Source organism: Phocoena sinus, chromosome 4, assembly GCF_008692025.1.
Source record: "Phocoena sinus isolate mPhoSin1 chromosome 4, mPhoSin1.pri, whole genome shotgun sequence".
NCBI lineage: Eukaryota > Metazoa > Chordata > Mammalia > Artiodactyla > Phocoenidae > Phocoena > Phocoena sinus.
This window is the reverse complement of record NC_045766.1, coordinates 84,572,160-84,589,702: the sequence shown is the minus strand read 5'-3', so window position 1 is coordinate 84,589,702 and position 17,543 is coordinate 84,572,160. Positions and strand designations below refer to the sequence as shown.

General features: G+C 37.9%; 1 protein-coding gene across 1 annotated transcript in view; it reads left to right on the top strand.

Moving 5' to 3' along the window:
* The first annotated feature begins 792 nt into the window (after nt 1–792).
* Nucleotides 793–17,543, top strand: part of GRAMD1C (GRAM domain containing 1C) — an 82,443-nt gene continuing 65,692 nt past the window's right edge. Inside the window, exon 1 of the mRNA XM_032631643.1 lies at nt 793–837. Within this exon, the coding sequence (XP_032487534.1) occupies nt 811–837 (27 nt within the window). The 5' untranslated portion in view covers nt 793–810. The remainder of the gene's footprint in view (nt 838–17,543) is intronic.

The window sequence follows — 17,543 nt, the reverse complement described above, 5'->3', positions numbered from 1 at the left end:
ACAACATTCAATAGCTTTTTATCAATAACTTCAATTGCTTATTTCTTTTAATTAAAAAAATTTTTTTACATCTTTATTGGAGTATAATTGCTTTACAATGGTGTGTTAGTTTCTGCTTTATAACAAAGTGAACCAGTTATACATATACATATGTTTCCATATCTCTTCCCTCTTGCATCTCCCTCCCTCCCACCCTCCCTATCCCACCCCTCCAGGCGGTCACAAAGCACCGAGCTGATCTCCCTGTGCTATGTGGCTGCTTCCCACTAGCTATCTGCCTTACGTTTGGTAGTGTATATATGTCCATGCCTCTCTCTCTGTCACAGCTTACCCTTCCCCCTCCCCATATCCTCAAGTCCATTGCTTATTTGAAGGAACAGCCCTTGCCATGCAATTCACTTTTTCTGCACGTTGGAGCAGGGTACGTATAAATGAGAAGCAGAGTGGAGGCTTTTTGAGGAGTGACTTGTGCCTAGAAGCCACTTCACGGTAGGCACATGAGTTTGAGGTTGGGAAGTAGGTAAGGACAGGGACTCATCCTGATTCCTAGCAAAGATAGGCCTGCCGGCTAACAAATTAACATTACATACTGGGGTGGGGGTGTGTGTGGAGGGGGCGAGTCGTGAATGGCCGCCAGAGGGCGCAAGACGCGCCGACGGGACCCAAGGTGGCCCTCGGAGGGCGGGTGGGAGGGACGCGCCGGGCCGGGAGCCCGGAGCGCGCGCCGGGGGGCCGCGGGGAGCGCGCCTGCAGCCCCCTCCCCGCGGTGGGGCGCGCGTGCGCGGTACCTCGGCGGCGGAGGGATCCGCGATGGAAGGCGCTCTGATGGTCCGCCAGGTAAGCGGCCGCGCGCTGGGATGAGTTCCTAAGCGGCGGATGTACCCTGCAGTTTTCTTCACGAAGGTAGTTTGAACCCTCTCAGATTATGAAAATTTTTCGTCTTTTTCCTTTTCTTGGTGCTCTTTAGAGTAATTTGGCAAGTTGTTACCGAGGAAACGGTGTCCTGTGCTTCCTGGGAGCCTTTCCGTCTTCGCGGTGGTGGGAAGATCTGCTTGTTTGTGGGCGTGGAACGCTGGCATTTGGTCCCGAGATGTCCTAGTCCGGACGCCCCAGCCTAAGGCCCCACTGTCATGATTCCGACCTGGGATCACGTCGATCCAGTCTCACGCCGTTCCCTTAACTTTCAGCTCTTGATAAAAGGACTGAGAACTATAGATAGTTTAAATCACTGTGCAGTCAACTACGTTTTTGGTTTCAGCTAGTTTTATTTGTTTACTACCTTATTTGATTAATGGAAGAACTTGCTGATTAATCTCTAGGGTGAAAGCCCACTTTTGTTGCAGGAGAACCTGCATTTCTGAACACTATCCTCATTGCTTTTACCTTGGTTGTGTGTGTGTATTTTACTTTTAGAGAGTTGCAGTCAGTGCAGTCCCTTTTAATCGAGAGCATTTTATAGTTTATAAAACGGCAGAGGCACTCAAATAATTGTTGCACGAACAAATAAATGAATGTGCTACGTCAGTTGATTCTCAAAACATTACTACGAAATAGGCCAGGTAGATATTTATGGACCGAAGCAGTCACTCATTCAGCTATGTCCCTGGCACTGCGTGTTTGGGGTAAATGGGGAGCAACACAGACGTGATCCCTGCTGTCAATGAGTTTATTGTCTAGAGTAGAGAGCACTGTTACCCAGACTGTGGAGTGGAGAAAACAGATTTAGAGAGGTTGAGTGACTGCAAGTGACCGCGTAGCTAATACCTTAGAGAGCTAGGATTGTGCTGTGGCCACTCTGTAAAGCCAGAATGGACTCCTACCCAACATTTGATTTGGAGAGAGAAACAGACGATGCCACACACACACCCTGAAGAGGTTTATTACTTTTATTTAAAGGCTTATTACTTATATATGTACATAGTGAAGAGGGAAGAGCAGGGCAGTCTCTTCAAGAAGATCCAAAATGATTTGAAAGGGCAAGGGAAGGAGACTGGCTCTGGGCTTTTCTTGTGGTTAGGGGGTGGGGTCAGGGGTTCCTGTGTGCCTACAGGGTCTTGCTTGGTTTGACTCTTCCACCCACACCAAAGGAAAGAGCACCCAGGCTTTTTTTTTTTTTTTTTTACCAACTTGCCCATTTGAGGGACAGAGAGGAAGAAGGAGGGGGGTGAGGCCTAAAAGCTGTCAGCAGGCAAACTTAAAAAAATTGAATGAGACTGACTACAATTCACCGTTGGTGTCTGATGACTGAAATGTACCATTTTTCATTGAGTTTAATTTTGAACTTGTTTAAGCCATCATGGCTGTGGTATGAGGGCTGCAACCTGAAGTCAGTAAGGAAAACGTAAGTTCCATGGAATGCCTTGTTCAAGAGCCCAATGATGTGTATTTTGAGAAATAAAATGAGTACCTTGGTCACTATTAGTAATGTCTGGAACTCTTAATGGGGATAAGGAGTGTCTTGGTGAGGCCTTTTATTGTGGCTTTAGTATATGTATAGACACGTGGACCATGATTTATATTTTGAGTATCTGAAAGCAAGAGAGTTCCAGAGTTCTTTACTCCAAATGGTACAACTCCTAGGCAATGGCCCAAGAGTCTGTGAAAATGTGCAGATGGAGCCGATTGCTGGCCAGAGCATTCAGTGTTAAGAAAACTGTGGGAAGTTCAGCCAGTTGTGCTGACCTCTGGGTCCTTCCCTTCATCAGGGACATCCTGGTTAAGGGATGAAAAGCAGTAGGTCTCCAGTGAGCATGTGTAGGTGTCGTGATGCTGTCCACTGAACAGCAAGTTTGTCCATCAGACTTAAGATGGGAGTTAGAAGTGTTGAACTCCTATTGCTTTCACTCAGTTGAATCCAAACTGGTCTCCAGGTATTCAAGGGGTTCGGGAGAGGGGTGACCTCTTCTAGCACCATGACATCTGAATGAGAACAGGGGAGGGCCATGCCTGCCTGTAGGTGGGATATGCCAGAGGGCCCAGATTTGTTTCTGTCCTGTAGCAAGGAGACCTTGGTGGCTATGCTGAGCTTGCAAGGTGTTGCTTCCAGGACCCAAGGCATAATGGGCAACTGGGTATGGAGGGTCATAGGCTCAGGGCTTGTGAGAGCCTCTACTTCTAGGAGGGTCCAGTGTGCTGTCAGTCATTGCTGTTTAAATGGCATATTGTGTGGAGGAGAGGAGAGAGTTTCTTGCATCAGAAGCCAGTGGACAACTTATGGACACTGTGGGTGGTCCAGAGACTCCAGGAGTCATGAAAAGAGGCTGCTAAAGTCTCTACAGTGAAGGATTCTTTGTGTGTTTATATGTGTGTTTGTGTGTGGGGTTTTTTGTGTGTGGGGGGATGGGGGAGGAAGCACCACTGTTGGGAGTGTCTGTTATATTATAATTTTGACAAATTTTAGAATCTTTTTTGGGAATCCACCTATTAAGGGTGGATTGACCTACAAGTAACAGCATAAACAGGCTTAAGTAAAATTTGTAAATGAGTAATATATAACCTCCAGTATCCAAAAGGACCTAAAAGATGTTGGACTTTTGTTTTTTCTAATTTATTTTATTCAAGTGTAGCTGAGTTAAAAAGTTGTGTTAATTTCTGCTGTACAGCAAAGTGATATATACATTCTTTTTCATAGTCTTTTCCATTATGGTTTATCACAGGATATTGACTATATATTGTTCCTTGTTGGACTTGTTTCAATGTTGCCCCTTGACACTGTAAGGAGTGGAGTGGCCCTTGGTTTACCAAATAGTTTTCACGAATGTAAACAAGGTAGCAGGCCTTACACTATGTGTGGGGCAGTGACCCATCCTCTTTTCATGAGTATTTGTAGGTCCTGAATGGGTGTGTCAAAAGAATGTCCTCAGAGGAGGATGTAATCAATGTAACATCATACCTGTGCTCCTGGAGAGAATTGGATACAGTTACCTACAAAGGTTGTATGTGGTGGCAAGGCTTTTGAGATGCCATATGGGTAGCCAGGGAAAGGTATATCATGTCCCTCTGGAGGGGAAGGCAAACTGTGACTGAGAGGTCACTGAACAGAACATATTTGTCAAAATTATCCAGATATTTACCAGTTTCTGATTGGATGGTGTCAGTAATTTTAGTAGTATTGGGTAGAGGGGCCTTCATGGGTAGGACCATAGCATCAGGGATACAGTAATCAACTGTGAGGCACTATGCATTTTTCCATCTTTACCAGGCCACATTGGGCTGTTAAATGGAGAAGCAATAGGGATAATCACTCTTTCACTAATTAGCTCTTATATAATAAATCTCAATCTTTGAAGGCCCTGTTTTATTTTACATTGAGCTATGTTAGCTATTTTAACTAGGGGTTGAGGGGTGGTCCATAGGGTCCGACTTTTATAAAAGCGTTTTGTAAGCCCCAAAGACTTGATATAAATTTATTACTCATTGGATCAGAGCATCCTTTGCCACTACAGGATATTTTAGGTCAATGTGTTCTATGACCAGGGAGAAGTTAGGCAAGATAGTAGTTCTGGTAGTTAAGGTGAGACATACCTATTTGTTGTCTATTTTATGTTGAGTAATTCCTCTAAGATTATAGAGGGTAACTTGTTTAAATTTAGTTCTTTAGTTCTTCAGGTATAACTGCAGTTTGAGCCCAATATTGATTAGAGCCATGAAGATTTGCCATTCAATGCATTTCAGCAAATGTTAAAGTTCATTCAAAACCTATGCTATAAATCCCACCCCTGTGCATATATCTAGAGAAAAGATACATGCACCCCAATGTTCATAGCAGCACTATTTACAATAGCCAAGACATGGAAGCAATCTAAGTGTCCATCGACAGATGAATGGGTAAAGGAGATGTGGTATATATATATATATATATATATATATATATACACACACAATGGACTATTACTCAGCCATAAAAAAGAATGAAATAATGCCATTTGCAGTAACATGGGTGGATCTAGAAATTATCATATTAAGTGAAGTACGTCAAGGACAAAAATCATACGATGTCACTTATATGTAGAATCTTAAAAAAGTGATATAAATGAACTTATTTACAAAACAGTAAGAGACTCACAGACATAGAAAACAACCTTATGGTTACCAGAGGGGATGGTGTGGGGGGAGAGGTAAATTAGGAGGTTGGGATTAACATATGCACACTACTATATATAAAACAGGTAAACAACAAGGACCTACTGATGTTGACTATCTTGTAATAACCTATAATGGAAAAGAATCTGAAAAAGAATATATATTTAGAACTGAATCACTTTGCTGTACACCTGAAACTGACACAACATTGTAAATTAACTATACTTCAATAAAAAGAATGGTTATATATTTTTTAAAAACCCTATGCTGTAGAGGTATGAAAGCCAATCTTTACCTTTTGTTGTATAAATTATTTTAATACGTTTTGGATTTCCAACTGTGTCAAATTGTGGACCTCTGTTTCAATTTTTGTTTTCTTTTGTTTTGTTTTTGGTTGGTTTCTTCTCCCTGTATCCAGCCCTGTTTGTTTCTTTTTTTCTCTCTCTCTTTGATGGTTAGTGAATGTACTTCCCGTGGAGGGGGTCCTCTGTATCCTTTCATATTTGTAAATTTCTTCCTCCAGAGAACCTCAAATCAGTATCACCAGGGTTAGGGGCTTCCCCCATGGCAGTGGTTACTTCGTAGAGTTTAGGAAACTCAAGCTGAAGTTGTTTGAATTACCCCTTTACTGTGCCACATGGGTGCTGTGGTAGCTTTTCCCTGTAACCCTGAGGATCAGCATTTTTGTTAAAGGAGGCATAGGTGGTGACTGCAGTAGCGGCAGCAGTGTTTAAGAGTCCTGGTGAGCTTTGTGGTCTTATGATGGATGCCGCTCCACCCCCGCCCCTTTTTTTTAAACTCCATAGTGACTGCTTTTTCGTGAGTGACCACCCCATGGGCCAATATCTTACATAGGGTATAACCTTTCCCCTAAGCACTCTATAGGTTGAGGCCAGTGCCTGGTTGAGACATCTGATTCATTTATTTTATTTCTTCATGTTTGTATAAATCAGAGTTAATTTACCAGTTTCCCTACCAATGGACAGTAAGGTTGTTTCCACTTTCTTAGTATTACAAACATTGTTAACTTCATGTACATTAAATTGCTGGGTCATAGTACATGTATACCCATCTTAGACCCTACTAGGCATTGCAAATTATTCTCCGAAGAGAGAATGGTTAACTCCCGTTACTTTTTGTTTGTTTGTTTGTTTAATTGTTCCTCTAGCTGACTATGAACTCCTGGTTCACTCTAGTGCCAACTAAACTACCTAATAAATAGTAGTAGTTGGAAAATATATGTTGCATGTATAAACATATGAACTATAGAAGCAAAAACATATTAATTACTCTTTTCTAAAAGCTTAAATATTGTCCTTTTTATATTAATTTGAGTATTTTGAACATTAACTGTTTTCTTTTTAAAATGGGGCATTTCTCAGTAAGTAGTTTAATTGTTTGATACTTGTTTCCAGGTAATAAATGAAAGGGATTCAAGCTTTGCTGCTGAGTTACAGGAAGAGTTAGAGGAAAATCTTAGTCCAGTTGTGGATGAGAATAATATAGTGTCAGCTACAAAACAGGGGCCAAATTTACATAACTGGAGTGGTGACTGGACCACTATAGTGGTGACTGACTATATTTTCTTTCTTATATCTTCATTTTAATCTTAAATGCAAGATTTCTTTGTCTATAGCAATTCTTATTTATAATATTTTCTTATTAACTTCTAGACTTTAGATATTTTAAGTTTTAATCCAGAGTCCGAAAGACATTTCTGATTATGCTCTCCTTTGGCCACTAGAATGCAGTGTTGTGGCCACTGCATTGTGATGCAGTGATGGAGTAGAATTATCTGCTTCAGTTTCCCTGGGAGAAAACTACACCACAGAAATGGATTCCACTTACATTGTTGTGCCTTATATTGGCAAGAGACTAATATCATACAGAAACTGTATTTCTCAATGTTACTGAGAAACCAGCCACTTTACATAATTTTGATTTAAAGAATTCGTTCCTGTACCTAAAAGGAGGTTTAACAATGTTTGACCTGTAGTGTGTAATGATTATAGGATAGGTTTTAAAGGTAGGAGTTTCATATTCTTTTTGCCCTGTGTTCACCTGGTTGTATATCCTGGATATGCTTCAGGTTTCCCCACTGTAAAATGAGACTCCTGCTTGTTGATTAGGAGCACAGAGTCTTTGGTAAGGACAACATTTCTGTTACCATATGAATGCCAGCAGTTATTATTTTAAAGGGCTCATTCTAAATCTAGCAGTTCCTATGAGAGTTATGAGCCATTTGATAGAATCTGGTGTAAGGCAACTGTAAGTGAAATTTACATAAGATTCTAAGGCATATGTAGTTCCAATACTAATTCATTAGAAAGCTCGTCTCTTGAGGATTAGGTGTACTTGGTTAGCAGAATTTCTTATAATTTTAGACTAGATTAAGAAAAAACAATATTAACAGGTTATAAGGATCACTTTAAGCACCATGATTCCGTTCATAATTAGCAGCTCATTTATTGAATGCTATTGAAACTTAGCATAAATAACAGGTTCTTACTGCCCATTAAAAAATTTAACACCATATTTTTTTGGAATCATATCCTAAGGAAAATATTTAATTGCTAAGAAATATACTAAAATAGCTACATATCCTAAAAATCATGTCATCTATATTGATTATATTATTTTTGGTCACATTTTGAGGACGTTTATGACTGCTGTAGTGTTTTCACCCTTCTGCACTGTGATTTTTACAGCTTATGTTATAGTTTGGAAAACCTTTATAGCTCCAAGTGTTATCTACAGGACTAGACTGTAGCAGTTCCTGTGGCAGACTTAAAACAACAAAAAAGGGTAAAGCAAGAAAAGGAAAAAGCAAAGGAATGAGAGGATTTAGAAATAGAAGGAGAGAGAAAAATAGAGGTATGTGTTCTAGAGCTTTGCTACTCTTTAAGTTTAGTATGTGGGGCTAGCAGACTTGGCATTACCTGATTAGAAATGCAGAATCCAGGGCCCAACCTCAGACCTACTGAATCAGAATCTTCATTTTCACAGGAATTCCAGGTGATTTGTATGCACATTCAAGTTTGAGAAGCACTGATTTCGAGTGTCAAATGTTCACTTTGGCTCAGTTTAAGTTTCTATGATGATTGCAAACACTTTATTTTGAGGACGTTTTATATGAATTCACATGGAATAGATTTAGAGACAAATACAACATCTCAGAAGTTTTACTGACTTTTCCAGAGGTCACTTATCCAGAAACTAGAACTATCAGAACTTAGAAGCAAACAAAACCAAAAAAGAACCTGAAGAGCTAAATCAGAGTTCATGCGGGAATCTTGTAAAAGGAGAATCCCTAAGCCTTCATTTGGAATTTCTTTAATGTATTTTTTGACATGTTTTTTATAAGCCTAAATAAGTAGGTTCCCATTGTGTAATTGAATAGGTTATTGGAGATGGGAATTATTTGGTGATGACACATGATCAGTAGCAAGAAGTGATAGCAGAAGCTCAAAAAGTGTAGGAACTTGGGCCTCTCAATGTGGAGGCCAAAGGTCTATGCAGATCATTGACTCTAATACAGTACTGTAGCTGGTAAAAATGGTTAAGAAGTCTGGAAAATAAATAATGCATTCTTTTCCCTCTGCCATTTTAAATCCATATGCTTCTACCACTCTACTCCACCATGTTGCCATTTTCATGTTCTCCCGGCAATAAAGTAGGAATTGAATGAATACAGTAAGATGGCAGAGTTCACCGACAGATCCAAAAGGAACAGAATGAAGACCAATAGCATAACAGGAAAATATTCACGAGGCACGTGACTGGGTAGTTAAGCAAAGAATTAGTAGAGTGTCAGAGCCGTTTCACTGGAACACCCAAGGAACTTAGTTTTGCGCCTTTTCACTTTGGGAAAGTTTGTACCAGAAAAGATTGAGCACTTGTAAACTTTTGGTATTTAAAGTGTTAAGCCCCAGGGATCTGAAGACTTCACTTATGTGGAATATCTCATATATTCTGGCCCGGCTAGCTCTATTGATCTAACTGTAATGAATTTAGAGGCCAGCACGATATAATTGAACAAATTGGAGATCAGGAACAAAACATCTGGGATAGAGTACGTGCTCTGCCCCTGGTGATTTCACTGCGTAGTTCCCTTGAGTATGTTGTTTAACCTCTTTGGCCTCAGGTGGCTCACTTGTAAAATTCGAGATTGGGCCATAGTATTGCAGCACCAGTGTGTCTTGAATCAAGACAAAAGAGGTTTATGGCTAGCAAGTGCTTATAATTTACAGTCCTGAAAGCTTTGTGTCAGTCATAAGACAGTATGTTACATGGGGAACACTTTCCCTTAACAGTGTCCCAGTTGTAAAAAGGTTGAAGAGTTCTAGATAAGAGGACATAATACTTGTACTACTGGAAAATTATTTTGATGCTTTCCCGCAAATAAAAAAAAATTGTGAAAACTTAAGAGGATACAAGAAAGTGAACCAAAGTTTATTAAGTTTTTTTTTCCCCCGCTGAAGTTGATTTCTTTTAGACCCTATCCATTTAATCTTGTGCTACTTAATAGAGTGGCTAGTGTCTTTCTGACAGTAGGACTTTAATTTAAATGAATATGATTAAATCACCGTAGCAACTGATACTGAGATCAAAAGCTACAGATTTTCGACTTCCATCTTATAATATAAACATAGGAATCTTGTTACATTTGTTTTATTTTTTTATTTTAAAATGAAAATATTTAACCCTAGTATGTGGGAGATGAGTTTTATCATTAACTTTTAAATCCTAAGGTAACAATAAAAATGATGTGAAATGAAGAAATGAAATTTAAAATGAAGTTAATAGCAAATAACTATTTATGCTTTGCCCTTTATCGGTTAGCAAAAATACATAGCAGAAGAAAGAAACCCAAAATCATAAACTTTTTTTTTTTTTTCCTGACTAAATAATGGTATAGTCCCGGTGGATTAGGTCCCAGAGGAAGGGCATCCAGAGATCTGCAGCAGATGCATTTATTTAGTGTTAACTTCTCTTAGTGATGTAGAACTAGCAACTATTGGGAGTAGAAAAAAGCCTTTGAGATTTTCTGTTATGTATGTTTAGAAGATGACATCCTTTACTGGATTTAAAAAAATTTTTATTGACGTATAGGTGATCTACAATGTTGTGTTAGTTTCAGGCATACAGCAAAGTGAATCAGTTATATATATATATATATATATATATATATCCACTCTTTTTGTTTTTTTAGATTCTTTTCCATATAGGCCATTACTGAGTATTGAATAGAGTTCCTTGTGCTATACAGCAGGTTCTTATTAGTTATCTATTTTATGTATAGTAGTGTGTACAGGTCAATCCCAATCTCCCAGTTTATCCCTCCCCACCCCTTATCCCCTGGTAACCGTAAGTTTGTTTTCTACATCCGTGACTCTACTTCTGTTTTGTAAATAAGTTCATTTGTACCCTTTTTTTTTAGATTTCACATATAAGCATGTGATATTTGTTTTTCTGTGTCTGACTTACTTCACTAAGTATGAAAATCTCTAGGTCTATCCATGTTGCTGCAATACTGTATTTTTTAAATAGAAGCATTAGTGCTTTGGGTAAGGTACTTAATAAAGTTCCCATTTAAAAATATTTGTCACTTGTATATACTTACTCCTTAATAGCTGATTAGTTGATGTTTGCATTTTAAAAGTGGAAGAATTTATAAAGTTTTCTGAATTGTGTAAGTAAAATTAAAACTAAATTTGTTAAGAGGTCCTTGATGTGTTTTTCTTTAAATAATTGTGTATTTGGAAATCTTGACAAATATAGAGTAAAGAAGATATGTGATATCCGATCCCTCAGTTGGAGTAGGAGAATTTTAAAAGAGATTAGAAAATTTGTTTCTTTTTTTGCTCTAAAACATTTTAAGAGCAAAACAAGTCTAGATTTTAAAATATTATCTACATATGTACAGATAATAAGTAGTATACCTATGTTTTAATAAAAAATATTATGTTTGGGGCTTCCCTGGTGGCGCAATGGTTGAGAGTCCGCCTGCCGATGCAGGGGACACGGGTTCATGCCCCGGTCCGGGAAGATCCCACATGCTGCGGAGCGGCTGGGACCGTGAGCCGTGGCCGCCGAGCCTGCGCGTCCGGAGCCTGTGCTCCGCAATGGGAGAGGCCACAACAATGAGATGTCCGCGTACTGCACAAAAAAAAAAAAAAAAATTATGTTTGAAGTTTTCTAGATCATAATCTAGTTTTTCTAATTGTACAAGAAATCAGAAGTCTTGATTGTGTGCTTTGTCATTGACGTATTGCATGATCATATTATTGTTATTCACAGGTAAGCTTTTCCGCTTATAACTGGGGGATGAAATTTGCCACAAACCGGATTTATAGGTACATCATGACGATTAATTAATGTTGCACTGTAAATTTTTTTAAAAAGCCCACGAGGATTAATTAGTATGTTTGTAACAAACTTTGGCAACTAAGAGGCTTCCTGTAATATGCTGTCCTCCACAACATACCTTGGATGTTTTTCAAGCTAAGAATGATATTTTGTAATTTCACTTTGGAAACTGATAAAAAGAGTAAACTCGTTTTCCAATTTCTGTTGGCTTAAAAAACATATTTTATGCAATTAAAAATTTCAATTTAAAAAAAATTTCAATTATAGATAGATATTGTTTGAAAAACCTAGATCTCTTTTTAACACTTTTAGATTTGATTATAAAGGGCTAGGAACTAACATTTCTAGCAATATGGAGAGAGGACTGTCTAACTTAAAAGCTCTTTTGCTACCAAGTACCTAGAAATTCTGGGTGAAATGTTACAAACATCTTTTTAATAAAATGCTTTTATGGGCTCTCAAGATAGCAAGGGAAGTAACTGAGGGCTAAAAGAGAAGAGGAAACTGATTGCCAGAGTTGTAAGCATGAGAATTAATGCTGAGGCAGCCCTGAGGAGTTTATTAGTCTCAGTAACCAAAGGTTTAATGGCCACCCCGGGATAGGGGATGATGCCTTGCATTTGTAAGAATTGGAACTGAGAACTGTTTACAAAGCTATGACTCTTGAAGAGTTTTACCCTTTGTGAAAGGGCAGGTTGAAGACAAGGAAGCTTATCTGTCTCAACTTGGGCTTGGGGTGGTGGGGGAAACTGGGACTAACTGTTGTTCGTCTCCCATGAAGTTTTGGGACTTGGATTTGATACTGTATGAGTGAGCAGAAGGAGATTCAATAAATAGCATGTTAGTCCCTCTAAAACTTCCTGTGGATCTACCAGAGTGAGCTTCTATTACCCTAGTCACACTTGGCTCAATCATTAAGTTATTTTAATTGCATTGTTTCTCTGGTCAAGATGTTACTAAGGTAGTAAAATGGCCTAATGGTGGGCAGTACAAATAAGGGTACGGGGTATTGACATCTGAATCAGCATTAAAAGCACTTTAAACATTTTCCCCTCTTACATAGAATTAACACCTTTATTCTATCCCTACCAACCTTTCCTTCTTTTACTCTTTTGTTTTCACTTGTAGTTTGAGATAATTTTACATTCACATATAGTTGTAAGAATAATACAGATACTCTGTACCTTTTAAACAGTTTTGCCTAATGGTAACATCCTGCAAAACTGTAGTACAGTATCACGGTTAGCATATTGATATTGATAAGGTCAAGATATGGAACATTTCTTTCACAACAAGAATCCTTTTTATAGGCACAACCCTTTTATAGACACAGCCACTTTATTTCTGCCCCTTGCCCCTACTTAACCCTTGGCAACCACTAACCTATTTGCCAGGTTAGTGGAAAACATTTTCCATTTTGATAATTGTTTCATTTCAAGAATATTATATAAAAGGAATAATACAGTTATGTAACATTCTATATTGGCTCTTTTCACTCATATTCCCCTGGAGATCCATCCCTTTTGTTTTATGTACCAATAGTTTATTCCTCTTTAATGCTGAGTAGTATTCCATGGTATGGATGAATCACAGTTTAACCATTCTTCCATTGAAAGAACATCTGGGCTGTTTTCCAGTTTTTGACCATGATGAATAAAGCTGCTATAAACATCCACGTACAGGTGTTTGTGTGAACATAAGTTTTCCTCTGGGATAAATGCCCAGGAGTGCAATTGTTGGGTCATCTGACCGTTGCATATCTAGTTTTTAAGAAGCTGCCAAACTTTTCCAGAGTTGCTGTACTATTTTACATTTCCACTAGCAAGTGTGAGTGATACAGTTTCTCTGCATTCTTGCCTCCTTGTGGACAGTTTTTATCGTGAAAAGGGCCCTTACATATAAATTTAAATTTTAGAATATAGCCATACCGTGTTTTATTGCACTTCAGAGATACTGCATACTTTACAAATTGAAGGTTTGTAGCTTGTGTTGAGCAAGTCTATCAGTACCATTTTCCCAACATTCGCTCACTTTGTGTCTCTATGTCACATTTTGATAATCCTTGCATATTTCAAACTTTTTTTATTGTTATATTTGTTATGGTGATCTGTGATCAATGATCTTTGATGTTAGTATTGTAATTGTTTGGGGATGTTTTATGTCAGAACATAAAACGTTTACCTTGATCAGTAAATGTTTTTTATGTTCTGACTGCTCCACTGACCTGCCATTCCCCTGTCTCTCTTCCTCTCTGTGGACCTCCCTATTCCCTGAGACACGATAGTATTGAGATTAGGCCGTTTAATAACCCTGCAAGTGTTCAAGTGAAAGGAAGAGTCATACATCTCTCACTTTAAATCAAAAGCTAGAAGTGATTAAGCTTAGTGAAGAAAGCATGTCGAAAGCCGAGATAGGCTGAAAGCTAGGTCTTTTGCGTCAGTTAGCCATGTTTCGAATGCAAAGGAAAAGTTCTTGAAGGAAACTAAAAGTGCTACTTCAGTGAACAGGAATGATAAGAAAACAAAATAGCCTTATTGCTGATACGGAGAAAGTTTTAGTGGTCTGCATAGAAGATCAAACCAGCCACGACAGTCGCTTAAGCCAAAGCCTACTCCCGACAAGGTCCTAACTCTCTTCAGTTCTGCAAAGACTGAGAGAGGTAAGGAAGCTGCAGAAGAAAAGTTTGAAGCTGGCAGATGCTGTTTCATGAGGTTTAAGGAAGGAAGCCATCTCCATAACATAAGTCCAAGGTAAAACTGCAGTAAAATTATCCAAAATATCTCGCTAAGATAATTAACAAAGGTGGCTACACTAAGCAATAGATTTTCAATGTAAACAAAAGAGCCTAATATTGGAAGAAGATGCCATCTAGGACATTTATAGCTGGGGAGGAGAAGTCAGTGCTTGCCTTCCGAGCTTCAGAGAACAGGCTGACTCTCTTGTTAGGGTCCAATGCTGCTGGTGACTTAAGTTGAGGCCAGTGCTCATTTACCATTCTGAAAATCCTAAGGCCCTTAAGAATTATGCCAAATCTACTCTGTGCACAGCAAGGTCCGGATGACAGCACATCTGCTAACAATATTGTTTACTGACTATTTTAAGCCCACTGTCGAGACCTGCTGCTGAAAAAAAAGATTTCTTCAAAATATTACCGCTCATTGACAATGCATCTTGTCACCCAGGAGCTCTGATGGAGATATACAAGGAGATTAATGTTTTCATGCCTGCTAACACAACATTCATGATAGATGTTCTTTATCAAGTTGAGGATGTTTCCTGTATTCCTGTTTTTCTGAGTTTTTAAAATCACAAATGGGACTTCCCTGGTGGCGCAGTGGTTAAGAATCTGCCTGCCAATGCAGGGAACATGGGTTCAAGCCCTGGTCCGGGAAGATCCCACATTCCACGGAACAACTACGCCCGTGAGCCACAACTACTGAAGCCCGTGCACCTAGAGGCCGTGCTCCGCAGCAAAGAGAAGCCACTGCAGTGAGAAGCCCACGCACCACAACAGAGAGTAGCCCCTGCTTGCTGCAACTAGAGAAAGCCCGCGTGCAGCAACAAAGACCCAACACAGCCATAAACAAACAAATTAATTAATAAAATCACAAATGGACATTGACTTCTGTAAAATTTTATTTCCATTTCAAATGATGTGGTAATGTGATTTTTCTTTTTCAACATGTTAGTATGGTGGATTACGTTGGTCGATTTGTGAATGTTGAACCTGCCTTAGATTCCTGGAATAAACTACAGTTGGTCATGTTGTATAATTTTCATATATTGCTTTATTGCAGTTGCTAGTATATTGTTGGGAATTTTGCATCTATATTTATGAGGGATATTGTTCTGTAATTTTCTTTTTTTTTTTGTACTGTCTTTATCTTGTTTTGGTATCAGGGTAATACTACCTTAATATAATGAGTAGGGAAGTGCTCCCTCCTCTTCTGTTTTTTAGAAGAGGCTGTATAGACTTAGAGTTAATTTTTTTTAAGTTTTATAAAATTCTCCACGGAAGCCATCTGGGCCTGGAGATTTCTTCCTTGGGAGATTTTAAATTATAAATTCAATTTCATTAATGGTTGTAAATCTATTCAAATTATTTCATATTGAGTGAGTTGTGATAGTTTGTGTCTATTCATCTAAGTTGTCATATTTATATGTGTAGAGCTGTTTATAGTATTGCCTTATTTCCTTTTGATGTCTTTGGAGTCTGTAGTGCTATATACCTTGTTTTATTCCTCATATTGGTAATTCATATCTTCTTGCTCAAGGTTTTTTTTCCTTTGTCAGTCTTGCTAGAGGTTTACCAGTTTCATTGATTATTTTAAAAGAATCATCTCTTTTTTCATCGATACTCTATTGTTTCTGTTTTTCTGTTTCATTGATTTCTCTTACCTTTATTATATATATATATATATTTTTTTTTTTTTGCTCATGTTGGGTTTATTTTGCTCTCCCTCTTCTAAGCTTTTGAGTTGGACACTGAGATTATTAGACTTTTCCCCTTTCCTAATGTGTGCATTTAGTGCTATAAATTTGTTTCTCAGCTTCAATTGTGTCCCACAAATGTTGATATATTGTATTTTTATTTTCATTCAGTTCAGTATATTTTTTATTTCCCCTGAGACTTCCTCTTTGGCCCATGGATTATTTAGATGTGCATTGTTTAGTGTCCAAGTGTTTGGGGATTTTTGTGCTATCTTCCTGTTACTGATTTCTAGATTGATTTCATTATGGTCAGAAAACACACTCCGTATGGTTTCACTTCTCTTACTTTGTTGAGATATGGCTGAACATATAGTCTGTCTTGGTTTTTGTTCCAATACACTTGATATTATCAGTCTTTAAAGTTTTGCTAACCTTATACATTTGAAATAATACCTGAGAGAATGTAGATGAACTAGACAAATTCCTAGAAAAACACTAACTACTGAAACTCACTCAAGAAGAAATAGAAAATCAAAAGACCTATAACAAGGAAAGAGATTGAATTACTAAGAAAACCAAACCAAACCAAACCAAAGCAAGAAAACTTCACAGAGTAAAGCTCAGTACCAGATGGCTTCACTACCACATTGTTTAAAGGAGAATTAACACAAATCCTTCAAAATCCCTTCCCTAAAAAAAAAAAAAAAAAAAAAAAAGGAACACTTCCTAAATCATTCACTGAGGCTAGTATTACCCTGATTCTAAAACCAAAATTAATTGAAAATCTATACATTGCAGTGAACGACTTGAAAATGAAATTTAAAAAAGAATTCCATTTACAATAGCATCAAAAGAATAAAATACTTAGGAATAAATTTAACAAAAGAAGTGTAAGACAGGAACATTGAAACTATGAAGTCTCGTGAAAGAAATTTTAAATTCTATAAATAAATGAAAGGATATTTTTTGTTCATGGGTTGGAAGATTTAACATTGTTGAGATGGCAGTACTCCCTAAATTGATCTACAGATTCAGTGCCATCCCTATCAAGATCCCAACCGATTTTTTTTTTGGGGGGGGGGTGGAAATTTACAAGCTGAATCGAAGTTCAATTGGAAATGCAAGGGCCAAGAATATCCAAGACAATCTTGAAAAAGAGTGAAGTTGGAAAATATAAACATCCTAATTTCAAAACTTACTACAAAGCTACAGTAATCAAGACAACGTGGCCCTGATATAAGGCTAGACACATAGATTAATAGAATAGAATAGAGTCTAGAAATAAACTCTCACATTTATGGTCAGTTGATTTTTGACAAGGGTGCCAAAACAATTCATTGAGGGAAATAGTCTTTTCAACAGATCGTTCTGGGACAATTAGATATCCACATACAAAGGAATGAATTTGGCCCCCCTATTTCATACTGAATACAAAATTAATTCAAAATGGATCATAGACCTAAATGTAAGAATTAAAATTGTAAAACTTTAAGAAGAAAACATAGGTGTAAATCTTCATGACCTTTGGATTAGGCAATAATTTCTTAGATATGATACAAAGCTCAAGGGGCAAAAAAAAAAAAAACAGATAAGTTAGACTTCATCAAAGTTATAAACTTTTGTGATTCAAGGAGTCCATTAAGAAAATGAAAAGACAACTC